Raw genomic sequence first — 16982 nt, 5'->3', positions numbered from 1 at the left:
CTCAAATCCCTTTCTATGGCACTTAGGGCTTGATTGAATCACGGGGAGAGGAATTGGGTGGTTAAGATTATGCAAGGAATGCTCAACTTTCTCCATCTCACTTCAACATGGACCCCGATAATTTTCTTCTAGCCAACCTCCACTATTGGTCCCCATGAAGCCGGACGATGACAAGGATAGTAGGATACATGTTTTGTACTAGTCATTAGCGCATCCATATTTTGCTGTATCATATACTCCCTTGACAAGAAACAAGAAGTATAATCCTGGAAGTCTAGAACTAAAATTTCCAAACTAAACATATTGTATCTGGTCAAAGTATTTAACAGGTATCTAACATGAATAAATCGACATCCACCAAACAAGCATATTTAGAGATCAGAATTCCCGTATAACCACGCATAAACCTTTCACTTTGTAACTATGCGCAAGACTTTCATTTCATGCAAAGCTACATCCCTCTTCATATCTATCTGCAAAGTCATTGTCCAAAACACAACCTTCCGAAGGTTTCCACAATGTGTCGCCAACCATCTCAATCACAGCAGAGGAGAAAATGAAGAAGCTCTTTCGTAATTACGATAAGTTTATTCCCTTAAAAGGGCCTCAGTTAGTATACATATATACTTACATGGAGATGTAACACAAGATCACTTTGGATATAACTGACAAAAGCTCTACAGCCACATCCTCAACATGTTACCCAAATGGAACTCAATGCCCCTCCATCAACTTGTAAAACGATGTATTGTCTGGCTTGATGCCTGCACTTCAAGATCATAAATGAACTAAATGTAACCACACAGGCAGAAATTGGTGAATCAAGAATCCAAATGGAAGACCTGCAAAACCAACATGTGCTACACGAACAAAATTGTAAACCCAAAAAGTGTGTTCTAAACCAGCCAAGGAGAGCCAAGTAGTTTGTTTATAAGCTTGAAAGCCTTAGAAATTGACAGTATCTGTTCTAAGTTTGCTTGTTTACCATCCAAGCTGACATCAAACAAATTTTAATCGAGCCTGAGTCAGAAGACTATCAAGCTTCGTAATGTGTACAAACTTGGCTATTTAATAACTAACCTATCTAGAACAAGATTTAAACAAGCCAAACATAAGCTGAGCTCTAGCAACTTGGTTTGTATTACACTCTCCAAGTCAACTGTTGGGTTTTGCCCAATGTGATAATGCTCTTGAAAAAGGAAAAGAGAATTTAATGGAATTAGTTTGCTGGAAATGTGAATGGTTTGGTGAAGATAAATGGCTTTGGCTTGTGTATTCACAAAGTCCTTGAGCATTTTTATTGCTCTCCAGAATCTTCTTTGGAGGCATTCCAAGAGTCCAAGCTGTGGCAACTCTTCTATGTATGTTGCAGTGGGTTTGTGAAGCTAGTGCCGTGTGAAGTTAAAAGAAAAAAGTGTGAGGAGGCAGTCCCTTTGGGGATTGCCAGGTACACCGGACGTGAGGTGAGAGGAGAGAAGATGCGAGGGAACAATAGAGATGTGGGTGAAAACATTGTGAGCCATGGTGTTAGGAGCTCGGGGAGGGTTTTTCTTTTCATCTCACATTGTAATCTTATATTTTTCATATAGTGGAATATCTCTCTCTCTCTCTCTCTCTCTCTCTCTCTCTCTCTCTCTCTCTCTCTCTCTCTCTCTCTCATGGAGTAGGCATTGGGGCCGAACCACGTAAATATTGTGTCTTTTTGTGACTGTTTATTTTTGTTATGCTTCCGTTGCAGGTGGGATCAAGTTTATCCCAACATCAACAAAGCACTCAGTGTACAATTTTCCAATTTCTAGTCTTCGCTCATGTCTGGTTAGGCTCAATAACATGCCCCTTCAGGGTTATTGTGTTTTTCTTCCCTTGTATCACTTCCTATGATGTCTTGGTGCTAAACTGTGTTGTCTTACGTAAAAAGTGAAACACAAATTTCCAGTGGCCTATCTGAAACAGACATCTGTTTAATTAATGTGTCTTAGATGGTTCATGGGAATGCTCTTTGCAGGTAAAGCTTCCTGAAGTTTAGCACAAAATAATCAAGCATGATGGCCTTCACGCTAAAAAAATTGAGACATTGCTGAAATAACATCTGACCAATGATCCCAAGGAAGCCATTTACCTGGCGCAGCAGGATTCTGCTTTCAGTTTTTGTATTTCATGGTTTCTTTCTCAAATCCGATCGTTGGGAATTGTTTTGCATACTCCTCAACATCATGTCGGAGCTTTCCAATCTCCGATTGGATTGCACTGGACTGCATTGTTGCCACAAAGTCTTTTAACTTTGTCCCTGGATCACAAAAATAAGAGAAAATGCAGAATGTCCCCTTGTTAGGAAGGTCTAACACAGGGTGTGTAAAGGTAACTAACCACAAAATGAAAAAAAAATATCAAACTGGTGATCATTCAGAATTGAGCCCAACGAGCAGATAGATGAAAATGGTGATGTAGGGAAAGCAATTTATTTCTGCATGCAAATGGATGATGTTAGGCAATAATATACAATCACTTTACTAACCTTTAGTTGCAGCCTTTGTCTTCACAGCCAACTTTACAGCAGTATCAAAGAAGTCGGCAACTTTGGCAAAATCCTCCTCGATGAATCCCCTGGAAGTGAGAGCAGGAGTTCCTGAAAAAGTATGAGAGTTATCTTCAATCTCGTAAGTTAAAATAGATTACTGAGGTATAAGCTAGTCAAGGAAAACGTCTCTACCCATCCTGATGCCGCCAGGAACCATGGCAGACACATCTCCAGGAACAGTGTTCTTGTTTGCTGCAATATGAACAGCTTCCAACACCTTCTCAACTCTGGAACCATCAATACCCTGTTGGAAGGAAATCAGATGAAAATGCAACATTTCCTATATTTCATGATCGAACTTTGCAAATGGATATCTCTCTTGTGCATTTTATAAGGACATCCAAATTGCTTTATATTGGATCTGAATTCCAAATTGCTTCTGTTCAAAAGAATGGATCCATTTCACCTTACCTTATTTTTCAAGTTCACCAAAACTAAGTGGTTCTCAGTCCCGCCAGAAACAAGCTCATAGCCATGCTCATTTAAGGTCTGCAGTATGTGAAGATCAGTTAGCCATTACATAAACTGACGAGGGAGCAGAGCTTTGGTGAAAACTTCAGAAGTACGAGAAGGAGAAAAAAGCAATATCAATAAGAACGTGGCTGTAACAAGCCTTGAAATGTCATTGGTCCATACCTGTGCAAATTTTGAGCAATTACTGAGAACTTGCTCTTGATAGGCTTTGAACTCCGGAGTCGTAGCCTGCAAGAATTAAAAAACACAAATGCAGAGATTTGAAAATGTGATCCTCAAGTCTGACCAAGACTACAAGTCCCAAAATAAATTAGCATGGTGTGCTTGATAATTGGAAACTTTCCAAAAGTAATCCTTATGGACCAATAACAAATTTATTTGGCAGCCAATAAGTATTGAAGATTTTGCAAATGCTCAGTCAGAACATAATATTTATACACAGTAGTTAAACGTGCACCTAGGCGTGTGCCTAGGCTTGAGGCCCAACTAGTCTCAGGCTCTCAGGCTCTCAGGTTGCTGAGGCGCATGCCTCTCATTAAGGTCAAGCAAGCGGAGGTCGCCTTGAAACATAGGAAAGAAGTTACAATATAACCCTGAAAGCACAAGAGGAACAAACCCTTCTTCCACAATCAATCAAAGTCTTTGTCCACGGACTCCACTCCACACACGACAAACCCGATCGCAGTCTCAGGTACTCACAACTGATTGCCAATCTAAGCTGAGTATTCTTGTTGGTCAAGCTTAGTCTCGTACCCCTCCTCCTCATTTATTTTTAATTTTAATTATTGGATGAACCTGTTTCGTGTTTTATTCATGTGGTTTTTATTTGTATTGGTGATGGGTTGTGTTTTTTTGCTCATGTAGTTGAAATTATGCACCAGGTCCTCATCAAAAGTCCTAAGTGACCTTACATGACATACTTGCTTCCTATTTTTTTTTTTTGTCAATGATTGTGAGAAATATTTGTGTCAATTTGCCTTGTTCTTGCTTATATCAAACTTTGGTTATGTTTTTTAGTATCTTTTCTCTATTTGGTGCACCTCGCTTCAATAAGGGGCACACCTTTCCTTACGCCTCGCACCTAGGACCCAACTTAGCCAACGGTGACCAGCCCTAGTAAAGTAAAGGCACTTTTGGGTGAAGTTTTTTCGACCCTTTGGCACCTAGGTGTGCTTATCACATTTAATAACTATCAAATTGTACTTTCTCGTTTTAAATTACAATTAATGAGCTTCAAGCCTGCAAGCAACATGTTATAAGCACACCAGACTGGATATAAGATCGAGAACGTGTCACAGGTTTTTACTGTCAGTTTTCCAACCTGTTTCAGAGCAACTGCTAAGCCAGTGATTGTGTGGTTGTGTGGACCCCCTTGAAGTCCTGGGAAGACAGCCTGATTGATTTTGTCTTCATAGTCATACAACACCTTCAAGAAGAGATCACAGCATAAATAGGACATACATATAACTTCAAACTTAACTAACGCAATTTCATTAAGTAGTTGAACAATTACAACTAAGGGCGACACCACACAATCGAAAATGGATAAAATATTTGGCTTTAAATAACTTGCCTCTTGTCCTTGTTTATTAATCTCCTTCACTCCCTTCCTGAAAAAAATCATGGCACCGCGTGGCCCACGAAGGGACTTGTGGGTTGTCGTCGTCACCACATCAGCATAATCAAATGGTGATGGGATGACTCCAGCTGCAACCAACCCACTGATGTGTGCCATATCTGCCAACAAGATAGCTTTCTGCTTGTCACAGACCTGTTGAATACAAATGCAAATGTAAAATTGAAGTGTTTAAAGCATTGAAAAGAAATAAGTACTCTGGTGTTGTATATTGTAAACTAAACCTAAATGAACTAAGTGGCTTCACCTTGCGAATGCGTGCATAATCATAGAGGCGTGCATAAGCACTAGCACCAGCAACTATTAGCTTTGGCCTGAAGAGTGTGGCACTTCTTTCCAGCTGCCATTCAACAATTCCAAAGTGGGTTATGTCAGATCCTATGAAATGTAAGGGGTTAAAATAGAACAAGGAAAGAACCGGCGACAAGAAAACAGAAGGCTACCTGATCGTAGTCGATATAGCCCGTGCTCTCATTCAATCTATATGGCATTGTCTCAAAAAATATAGAAACGGCAGATATCTTCTTTGTGTCAGTCTGCTCATTAGGATGAATCAAAACAGATGAATTAGCAGTGAAAATATTTCTTCTCGTTCGAAAAAAATTGCGCAAGATATTTCTTCTCCTTCAATTTTCCACTATTTGCATAGCACCCAATCATGGTCATTCATATCTGTAAGGGTTCTGAATAAATTCAGTGCTCAAGAATGAGTATAATTTCCATTATTCACTTCAAAGAAGATGATGGACAAAACACTTTTCACGAAGTGTAGATGAATCAATAACTTCATGCACCAATAACCATGTAATTCCACAAAACAAAAGAGAGAAGCACCCAACTGCAATCTTCCAAGGGAAAAAGGTTAATGCAGACTTGTGTTCAAATTCATAACATTAACTTCGATAACCTGTTATGTAACAGGAAAAAGGAAACATAATGCATAATCACCTGATAGCCATGTGAAAGATGCCCACCATGAGGAAGATCAAGAGCCATGATTCTTTCATGAGGTTTCAATAAGGCAGTGTAAACTTGAAAATTAGATGGAGATCCAGACAGAGATTGCACATTCACTGCATCAAAACAGGTTATTTGGAACTAACTTTAGTTCATGCTTCAAATTTTTCCCTCTTTATGTGTGGAGAGGGGCTTAGCATTCTATTGCTGCTTTTTTTCCAAAAAAATAAGACAACCAGGCTTGGACCACCAAGAATCTTAAAAGTAATAACTGCTTATTGCGTAATGCTCTTGCATCCATTCATTGGTTCATGACATTTTCTTCCTCAAATACACTATGGAGTTATTTATATTTATTAAAGCGTCCAATCAAAACCACTCGACAATGAGTGGAGAGGCCATCCAGGCTCATACACAAGTTTCGGAGGTGAGACTTAACCAATGTTGGGCAAGCTCTACCATTATTGAAATGCATATTTTTCGTTCTTTATGTTCTATTTGCAAACAGAAATGCAATTACAGTGAGTTTGTAAAATTTCAAAGTAAATAAAAAGCAAATGATTACGCTACCTCCCCACTTAGCCGGATCTAACCGAAATGCTTCCAGGGCACGCTTCTGGCACAAGGACTCGGCCATATCAATGTACCTGTGGACCAAAATCTCACACTTTCAGAATTCTTAACCATGCAGTTCACAACTAAGCAATGATCGTATCACGTATGCATATTCACAAGTACCAAAAGAAGGAAAAAAATAAAAGGGAGTGATCCTCATACTCATTTCCACCATAGTATCTAGCGCCCGGATATCCTTCACTGTATTTGTTGGTCATTACAGACCCCACTGCTTGCATCACAGATGCAGAGGTGAAATTCTCTGAGGGTATAAGTTCCAGTCCCTTCACAAACATAAGTTGAACTTCATTGAGCGATCAAATTCAAACCAATACTGCATCTTACAACTCCATTCAAGGATATCCTAAATGTAACAAAAGAATTGAACCCTGAACTTTTCTTCTTTCACTTGGTACCAAGAAAACAAAAACTCAATTCAACGAAGCGTAGCAAAGTCATTTCACTTAGTTGGGATGACTTCTTCATCTTTTACGGAATTAATCAAGACAACATGAAACAGTAGGATTGAAAATTTTCTACATTCTCAGTTTTCCTACCTATCAAACTCATTAAAAAGAAATAAACACAGCAGAATATTCTCTGATCTATGGTATAAAAAACCGAAAACAATAGATACTCTATATGAGAATGGACTTGAAAGTTGTCAATGAGTGGCCATGGCCCCTACACCACATATCAATTAGCAAATTCATATATTTTTACTTCGCAAAAAAGAATTCATATACACATATTGAGTTACTATGGGTTTGACAATTCCTTGTCAAGTTTCTTAATAAACCTTTTGCCGTTTCAAAAAAAAATTGTTTGACAATTCCATGTGAAATTTTTTTGCCACGGACGACTCTTTGCTCAAGGACTTACTGGGAAATTTAATACAAACCCTATCAAACATAATTTTTGAGATTAAGAAGTATGTCGAATTTCAAAGTGATGCACTGCTCAATTGATGTCTCAAGAAACACTTTTGTATCTTCTATTGCTTATGTTTTGATAAGAGTGAATAGAATCTTGACTGTTGAACTTGAAAATGTTGTTATTCAAATGTGAAATCCTGTTTCCGTGCCTGACGTTTTATATACATAAAACCGCCTTTTAAGTTATACCTTCCATTGTCTTGCTTTTTCGAGCTCGATGATGTTGGCAATCTCAGGATCGACAACTTCAAGTGGATCATTCAATTGCTTTGGCCACTGTATACACGAGTTTCAATTCAAAGGGCGAACAAACAGATATTAACAACCAATCAAAACGAATAAAAATTACATCAAAAGGAGGCGAAACATTAAAATCGAACAGTTAATGGGCTTAACTGAGACACGAGTTTTCTCCTTCTCGTACACAGCTTCATTCGGCAATGACGCCTACACAACAAAACAAAACCAAAACCAAAGCTACATAAACACAAATCGTTCACAAATAAAAACAGGTAGAAACTGAAGTTTCAAAATACGAAAAAAAGTGAAGGAAAAGAAGAAGACCATGTAATAGACGGATCCGCCATTGACGAGGCGCTGGAGTGGCTTGTCAACCGAAGAGGAGAGTCGACGAAGTGCCATTGCCATTGCCATCTTCTCTCTCTCTCTCTGTTATCTTCCTATGACTGTCTCTCTTTTGCGCTCCGTTTCGTTCGTTTTGGCTGAGCTTTGGTTGGCTGGAGATTTATTTTCATTTTACTAGTTTGTTCTGTATTTTCTGGTTTTGTCGTTAAAATGAAGTCCCAATCCACCATGGCCCACCACAATCGTTGGAGATAGGGGGAGCGGCAATCAGCTGTAAACATCATCTACCAATCTCAAGAGCGTCTAAAATAGTACACCATTTGATTTGAATATCAGAAAGTCTGTTCACACAACCTTTTCCCACATAGATCGGGCATAGATCCGTGTATGGAATCCATTCTATTCTATAATGGGCCCCACAAAAATAATTCAAATTATTCATTAAATGTAAAATATTCTTTCAAGGACCCACACAAAAAATTATAGGTACTCAATTCAATCATCTAATTTTTCATTATCCTGAAATCCGAATGAAATGTTAGATGATTAAATCGAGCACCTATAAGCATCGGATTGAACTAATTTTTCGCGGGAGCCCTTGAAAAATATTTTATATTTAATAAACGGCTTGAATTGTTTGTGTAGAACCCGTAATAGGCCCTACAACAAATCTGTGCACAAAACTTGTGATTTTTGCTGTGTGTGTAGCATTACTGTTTGAATATTTAGTTTTATTTTTAAATTTCTTTGTATGACAGTCATAGTATTCGGGTTAGCTTACAGGTACCTCTCTAATCCGGTTATAGGCAAACTATCCACGACTGAATTGGGAAATTCACGAGAAAGAAAACCTTAAAAACAAGCTTGTCTTAGGCACATCATGTTCAGACATTAATGTGTTGGCCGCATCACGCATATTGGGATGCAATCTAAATCGTTTATTTTGTAAAACTAGTCGAGCGGATCATTTGTAACAAAAATTCAGGTTGATCAAGCGTTGATGATTAAATTATGAGAATATAATTATCTTTAAATAAAAAGCAACTAGAATGATTTTAAAAATAGATTGTAGGATAAATGTGTACAGATCATATGGTTATTAATGTCGATAAGTCTCATTTTTACAAATACATTACTTGATGAGCATATACCACCATTGACGATATTGATCAAAGAATTATTCTACAGCCACAAACATATTACACAAATACTTTCATAGGTGTGTGAGCTCCGCACACACTAATTGTGCAGTGTGTGGAACCTACACATATGTGTGAGTCTGTTGTGCATTTGTTTGAAGTTTGAACCACTTTGTGGTTTTAGAATTTTCCATTGATCAAATAACTAGACCGCACATGAGCCAATAATAATATCACAGTATGGATACCCTAAAGCACAACCTTAGTCTCATAATCTTTCAGTAGAATCTTCGTTTGCACTTGCTCATGATCTTTTGGTCATTGCTCTCACTTTAATAATTTAAAATGCTTTTAAAAGATGTTTTTGTGTGACTTATTAGAGCACAATACATATCTTGACTGCTAGCGCATACGCATTATGTAAGTTAGAGCACAACACCGACCCCTTGATTGCCATCAACCCATCTAGCTCGATTTTCAAAACCCACTATTTGAAGTTTTATTTTCTCGTAACAAATTAGCGTTTGACATCACTTGCATTTCATTATCCACAGACCCATTACCAACCACGAAAGCCCTATCCAAACTCCCACATTTCTTAGCCACAAAGTGACTTGTTTGTCTATCCACGATGCACGCTTCATAGGACCGTGACTTGTGGCTGATATTAGTACAAGTTCTCCACCTCGTAACATATTTGTAGCATGCACTTCCTCCGTCTCGTATTATTTGTCCGGTGCATAGAATTCAAATAGATATTTAATATAGACTTCAAGTTTTCAACACTACTCTTTATGCTTTACATTTCAAACTATTCCCTCCGTTTCAAAAATTTTGTCAGATCAGCGAAAACGAGGACTTAAAAATAATTCATTTTTTGAGTAAAAATTCAAACTTTTTCATGAATTAAAAGAACTCATTAATCTCTAAATTGTTGAAATTGAAATTTTCCATAAATTTTTTAAAAAAAAAACTCACTGATATCTAGTAAATTGTAAAATTTCTATGAAATTTTATATTATTTTTTAGTTTTTATTTTGCGTATTGGACAAATATTTATATTTTGAGACGCAAGTAGTACTTTTAGGGGTAGTTTGGCTTAATAAGCCATTTGGCTAATTTTTTTTGGCCTTTATTCAAACTTTTTGCATTTGTCAGTTTCGAGTCTTTTTTTTTTTGGATTATTGATTCATCTCGACGGAATGAATCGGAAAAATAGTATAAAATTTTGATCCAAACTCAAAATTAAATTAAAGACAAAAGTAAGCCGAATTTTCGTTAATTGCTCCAGCTAGTTCCGGGTTCCAGCTTCTATTTGTGAAACGGTGGGCTTAGAGCCTGGGCCTAGCTTTTCAGCTTTCAACTGGGTTAGTCTGGATACAAAATGGGCTCGTTTGGATATGGGCTCGTGTTGCTAAGGTGTATTATGAAGATTTACAAGAAACTAAACAGATCGGATTTGGTTAATAAAGTAGATTAACACAATCAATCATAGTAATCACGCGCTTACAAGACTTCATGACATTGATTAACTACTCTATAGTATTTCTCAATTTATTCGTCCAATTTTGAGAATGCGTTTTTTTAATAGGAGTTACAACACAATCCATTACAATTGTAATCCTTGAACTTTTCAAAAGTTTCCCCTTCCAACTTTTAGAAATTGTTACTGTTGAGTTTTAAGTCCAAAGATAACGGTCAAGAAAGAAATTCTATCGTAGACAAAGTAAAATAGATAGAGAAACAAACAAATTGGATGGAGGGAGTTATATCTAGAGGCAACTGAGTGACTGACTACTAGCCCAACTTTTAAGCAACTAGGACTCCACCTACATTGGCTTACTCAAAAACGAATTAGGTGTCTCTATCTTTAATTTTTCTATTATTTTTCTTGTAGTTTCCTATTTTTTACCACCTTCATCCCAAAATCTTATTCACTTTTTGAAACTTCAACTTTTTTAGGGACCGCGAACATTACTCTTTGAAACATCTTAATTTTCAAAATTACCATCCTTTTTGAAAAACAATGATTACGTTTAGAGTAGTGTCTTTTTTCCTGCCCTTTAGTTTTTGAATTATTTTAAGGGTAAAAATGACAATGGCTCTATTTTTTTTCTGTGTGACTAATTAATCAAAATGGACAAGGACTATGAGACATTCAAGAAAGAAAAGATAGGCCAAACTTTTGAGACAGATGGAGTACGTAGTTGGTTCTTAGCAACAAAAATGATGACATCTATGCAACACAAAAAATGAGGTGCATACCTCAATGCATGAACCACAGAGAGATCGAATAGGGACACTGAATCCTGAAAGATTATCAGGTCATCAATCCTGGAGGACCATATAACTTTGTCTACGTACTACTCTTGATAAATAAAATATTACAACGCATCATCTACAGGCAATTAACCGATTGTATTCCAACAACCTAACAAATATAAATCATTATATGACCCATTTTACATAACATTTAGCAAGGATGTCATTAACGTAGAATGCCACATGAATATATTATTAAATATATATAAGCCTAGCTTCAATAATTTCTCAAAGATGGCCGGACCCTAGTGCCCGAATTGTTTTTATGCATGTGAGGTGTACCATGCAAATGGAGTGACAACCAATTAACAAGCACCCTATGGTACTTCCAAATCTTTGCACCAGGTAAGGGTTCAAATTTCATAAGCCCCGTTCTATATCTCCATAGACCGGAGGCCGAGTCCGTGCAATGAGTAGATCTCGTTGCAACTTGCAACCCCTAAAAAACAATATCGTTTGGGGTAAATTGGAAATGTTGTCTCACACCTCCCTTCTCTCTCTCTCTCTCTCTCCCTCTCCAACACCTTTGGCGTTTTCTTTGTTTTCTTCTCCCTTTTCTCTGTATCTATTGCACCCAGCCCCACTCTCACACACACACTCTCTCTCATCTTTCTTGTTTTCTAACGCTGATGGAGTAGTTTATTATTAAAACAAAATTCATTCCCATGATCTCTAATCTATGTTTGTCATCATGCAAAAGGATTTTACCATGGAAATTCATTTTTAAATCAGTTCTTAGTCTTGTGTTCGATTCTAGAATTTATCTCCTGATATGGAGTACTCAATTCGATTCTTGTAAATCTAAAAGAAGAGAGAGAACCAATACTATGTCTCCTGCTCTTTAATAACTTTTTAAATCAACTAGTTTAGGAATTAGGAACCTGAATAAAAAAACGATGGGTCCTTTTCAGGATACTTGATCGAATTCAGACAAATCTCCTTTAATTTGTTCAATCAATTAGCAAACTAGAATGAATCACAAGAACCCATAAAAATCAAATCAAATATCGAGTCCAGCACAGAGATCAAACCCTTTCTGTTTTGGGGCGAATTGCCCCATGCTAAGAATTCTTCAAAGCTCATATCTTCTTTCATATTTTATCACCGGTTTACTATATTGTTCTGGTTCCTCTTTGGGTAATGTCGCTGCTCATGCGCTTCTTGGAGATAGAAAAAAAAATGTACTTCTTGGAGTTGAAGGTCGAGGACTGAGGTGGAGGAAAAAAAGTTGAAGAAGAAAACAAAGAAAACGCCAAAGAGATATTGTAGAGAAAGAGAGAGAAGGGAAGAGTGAGACAGCATTCCCAAACGATGTCGTTTTTTAGGGGCTGCAAGTTGCAGCGAGATCTGCTTATTGCAGGGACTCGCCCCCAGAGACTAATGTCGAAATAGAATTTGCCTTCTTGTAAAAACAAGAAAAAGGTGTGCCATGCTATTACAGACCGCGCCAAGAACCCATTCCCCACAAGTTTTGGTGGGGTTAAGACTGGCAAATGGGGTTTGTTTTTGGTTGTACCAAAATCACATGCATGTTATGCTCGTACAGATTCTCTTTCTATTGTTTTGTTTCTCTTGTTTTTTCATCAATAGTTTTTTTTCCTTATCTTCGAATTTTCCATCCCCCAATGCAACCCACCGCACATTTCACGCAAATCCATGTATGTGTATTTTCACCCTTTTTTTAGTAGTGTACTAGTTTTCCGGCAATGAGTGTATTTGGGTAACTTGTTAATGAGAATAAATTTTTTACATCATTGGTGTAAATATTTATTTTTTTCAAATCAATTGCATTAAGACACGTGTCAAAATAGTGGTCCCAATTAATAAAACATGATGATGTGGCGCAATGCAATTGATTTTGAAGAAACAAATATTTACTTGGTTAATTACGTAGTTGCATATATGCATGCAATGCAAGACAGTGCTAGAATTTGTTTGGGGGCTACCTAGCTAACCCCAAGGTCTAAAACTTTCACTAATTCGAAAGGCTGGATTTTTTTCATTCGTTTGAGTTGGCGGACCGAAAAAGATAGGATTAATTTCATCTCTAATTTCATCCAATCCCATGTTTGATTCGCGTGGGATTACTTATGGGGATAAGGAATTGTATTTTTAGAAAAAGTTTCTGAAAAAAGAAAGTTTTGAAAAAGAAACAGTTTTTTTAAAAAAAATTGTGGGAAACAGTCTTATTAGAAAACAATTTGGGAAAAAAATTTAGAACTAATTTTTGAAAAACAATTTTCTTAAAAAAAAATTGAAAACAGATATTTGGGGGAAAAAAACTAGTTGTTGAATTTTTTTTAAACAATTTTCAAAAAAAATAGTTTTTGAAATTATTTTTTGAGAAAAGAAAGTTTAAAAAAACATATTTTTGTATTTTTTTAACAAAAATATTTTTCGAAAACATTTTTGAAAAATAAGAAAGTTTTGAAAATAATATTTTTTAAAATTTTTTTGTAACACATTTTCTGAAATTATTATTAAAGAAAATAATTTTGAAAATACTTTTTGAAATCAATCCCAATATCATCGAAATATTTTGGAAAAGAATCTCTTTTTTGTTAATCCTACGTAATCCCACCTCACCCTGGAATTGGAATAATATAGTATCCCTCATATACGGATAAAACTAATACTGAGATAAATAATCCCGACAATCATTTCAGGAACGGGGAACCAAATGTGGGATAAATCAAAATTAGGTATAGTTAGTCATGTTCCAGACAGTTAATCCGCGAATCAAACGAGACCGACTCTATCTTACAATCATGATCGTATTCAATGCACCAACTTGAATTACTCAATCGCAAAGAATCTTTGAGCATACTTGTAAAAGTTGGTGGAAGAGTACTTGTAAAAGTTGTAATTGTTTGAGCATACTTGTTGTATGTTTTTTTTTTTTTTCAATTGGTGTTTGAAAAAAAAAAAAAGGTACAAATTACGATGGCCCAAATGTGAAAAAATCGCCCTAACATGGGTGATTGACTTAAGGTTGAAAATTGCCCAAATATGGGTGAGAAACATGTGAAAATGACCCAAATACGGGTGAAAAAATGGTTCAAACATAGCCCGTAGTCTATTGTTAGTTTTTAAAAACGGCCCAAATGGCCCAACTAAGGCCCATTTCGGGCGGACCGAACGCCCCGAAATCCCCGACCGAACCGAACTCACCCCGAACCGAACCGAATCGAAATTAATACAGATCGGGATCGGTCTCCGGATTATATATCCCGAACCCGATCGGAGTGCGGCAAATCCACCCCGAACTGAACCGAACCGACCGAATAACACCCCTAGCAAAGATGTCATTATTGAATTGCTCAATCGCAAAGAAGAATCATTGGTTTGCACCAAAAATAAAGATACATGCCACGCACTTTTTTATTCAGCAGCTACCATCAATTAATTTCATACAACAACCTAGTAATCATTTCAGGAGGTACAGAATATCCATCAAAAGTCCATGACCTTTTGAGCTTTGCAACAAACTATATCAATTATGAGAGTTTAAATTTTACTCCACTAATTTGGGGGGCCGCATAGAATGGATTGTGCGTACAACCAACGAATAATCGGCAAGTTACCTCTAATGGCTAGCTCATCCAAATCTAAGAGCAAGTTTACCAGTTGTCATGTAAAAATGTTAATGAACAGTGCAATTTTTTCATTTTATCTACTCATATTTCTTTCAACACCACACAAATACTATCTATTTTATCTATTCTTTATTAAAATATTATTACTTTTATTTCCCATTTTTCTTTTCTTCTTCTTTATTACAGTTAAAAGTACAAAATGGGAAGAGAGAGGGTGAGACAAAGTTGTTCGGAAAATAATAAAAAAGCAGATCCTGGTGAATAGTGCGTAGCTATTTTTAGCTACCCATCCATGGAAATGTATTTTACATTTTCTGTTTTGCTAATCTACTGCAGTAGTGTTTTTGGGTTTTACTTCTCTACTTTAACTAATTTTATACATATACCTCTTCTGGTGTTTGATGCTCGAAAACCGTATTTATAATTCCCCTCTCCCTCTCTCTTTCACTTTTCTAATTGCACCATGCTCTCCCTCTCTTTCTGATTCCTTCAACATTCCTCAAATTTGAAGCCAAAATTGCACACAATCAACAGTATCAAGCATTGTTCTGCTTCTTGTGGCTGTTTGGGTGTGTTGATCCTACCAGACATCATGGGCTTATTCGTTTGGGGTACTCAAAACCCCTGCGCACAATCCTTAATAAATTTTCTCTATCTCTCTCCACTCATTACACGTTAAAATCTCTCGCAAAACCCCAAACCGATCCATGAATTCCACGTAATTCTATGGGTACCGATGTATAATGCATAGGGATGGCAATGGGGAGGGTCGGGGTGGATACCACTATCCCCGTCCCCGATTCCCGAACCCAAATCCCTCCCCATACCCGCCCCAATCCCCACCGGTGATTTATTTTTACCCTCCATCCCCGCCCCAAATGGGGAACGGGGATCCCCACGGGGGATCGGGGATCCAAAGATTCCAAAACTTTAAAAAAAAAAAAAAAGAAGTCGCTGCCATTACAAAATACAAACCATGAAACCAAATTAAAAAAAAACAATCAAGACTGCCATTACAAACCAAATGCCAAGGAAAATAACCACAGTTGCTAACTAGATCTAGACTGTGTTCAAAATGAAAAAACGCATTAAGAAAAGGTGAAACAAAAATACACAGAAAAGGAAACAAAAAAGGTGAAACAAAATGCATTATTCCAATTCTGACTAGATCTATCCAACATTTAAAAAAACTAAGTATAAAAAAATAGGATTAGGCAAGATTATACAAACGTATTCCAGTTCTTAAATATACAAACGTATGAACAAGATAAAGTTCTAAAAATTCAACTGCAAATGAGTTCAGAAAATGAGTTAACAAATCGGGAGGATTAGGCAAGACGCTTTTTGACTCCTCTTTTTCAACAGGGAAAATAAAAACAGAAAAGGAATAAACATGAGGGTTTGACAGTGGCAGCGCCGTAAATAAATAAAACCCTAACTTCTTAATTCTTATGTATATTTATATAGAGAATCAGGGATTGGGGCGGGGCGGGGACTAACTCATATCCACCCCCGATATATTCGTTTCCGACTTTTTTTAAAAAAATTATCCCCATACCCTACCTGATCTCCAAATAATTCCCGAATCTCCTATCCATTTGGGGCGGGGAACGGATCGGGTTGGGTCAGATCGACCGAAATTGCCATCCCTAATAATGCACCGATGGCACACAAATTGACCCGGGACCTACTTACGGATCCCACACGAATGATCTTTGCCATTCATTAATCTTAAAATAATTTTTTGAATAGCTTTGCGCGAAAAATCAGCTCAATCGAAAATAATTTAAGTGTTTGATTTAATTTACTAAATGACCTTGCGAAAAATCAACTTAATCGGAATCAATTTTTCATGCAGAATAAGCTAGAGATTACGTGGTGGTCGTAAATGTATGGAGAGATGTTTGGGGCGGTGGTGTATTAAGGGCATTGGATTATTTTTCTCAGTTTGCAATGCCATTTTGAATCGACGAAAGGAAATGGTGGAGCACTGTATCCAAACCCAGTTTATGCCGTGGAGAGAGAGAGAGAGAGAGAGAGAGAGAGAAAGAGAAGGTGGTGCAATTAGAAAGTGAGAGAGAGTAGGCGGTGCAATTAGAAAGTGAGAGAAAATGGTGAATTTAAGCTCCAATGGTGATAGCTTTA

At 37.0% G+C, this 16982-nt stretch overlaps 1 protein-coding gene across 2 annotated transcripts; it reads right to left on the bottom strand.

The window, feature by feature from the left end:
- Positions 1 to 557: 557 nt before the first annotated feature.
- LOC131335636 (serine hydroxymethyltransferase, mitochondrial) lies at positions 558 to 7960 on the bottom strand. Of its 2 annotated transcripts, none has more exons than XM_058371089.1 (16): positions 7760 to 7960; positions 7592 to 7642; positions 7385 to 7471; positions 6423 to 6544; positions 6216 to 6292; positions 5637 to 5761; positions 5132 to 5224; positions 4936 to 5028; positions 4626 to 4823; positions 4374 to 4478; positions 3215 to 3280; positions 2990 to 3067; positions 2711 to 2822; positions 2516 to 2626; positions 2120 to 2287; positions 558 to 764 (listed from the first exon to the last, which is right to left on the bottom strand). In XM_058371089.1, exons 1-15 carry the CDS (start codon positions 7847 to 7849, stop codon positions 2142 to 2144), a joined length of 1554 nt encoding a protein of 517 aa, XP_058227072.1. In that variant the 5' UTR covers positions 7850 to 7960; the 3' UTR covers positions 558 to 764; positions 2120 to 2141. The 2 variants fall into 2 exon arrangements, with proteins under 2 accessions (XP_058227072.1, XP_058227071.1); XM_058371088.1 differs by having other exon boundaries at positions 558 to 769; positions 7760 to 7955.
- Between the last annotated feature and the right edge of the window lie 9022 nt (positions 7961 to 16982).

Source organism: Rhododendron vialii, chromosome 8a (assembly GCF_030253575.1).
Source record: "Rhododendron vialii isolate Sample 1 chromosome 8a, ASM3025357v1".
Lineage (NCBI taxonomy): Eukaryota > Viridiplantae > Streptophyta > Magnoliopsida > Ericales > Ericaceae > Rhododendron > Rhododendron vialii.
Note: the sequence above shows the minus strand (reverse complement) of the source record. Positions and strands in the feature narration are given on the sequence as shown.

Coding starts and splice junctions, on each gene's coding strand:
- LOC131335636 (XM_058371089.1), bottom strand. CDS start 7,849: ATGGCAATGGCAATGGCACTTCGTCGACTCTCCTCTTCGGTTGACAAG. Junction 6,293..6,422: donor AGATACTATGGTGGAAATGA/GTATGAGGATCA, acceptor TTTGGTCCACAG/GTACATTGATATGGCCGAGT. Junction 2,823..2,989: donor TGGTGAACTTGAAAAATAAG/GTAAGGTGAAAT, acceptor TCCTTCCAACAG/GGTATTGATGGTTCCAGAGT.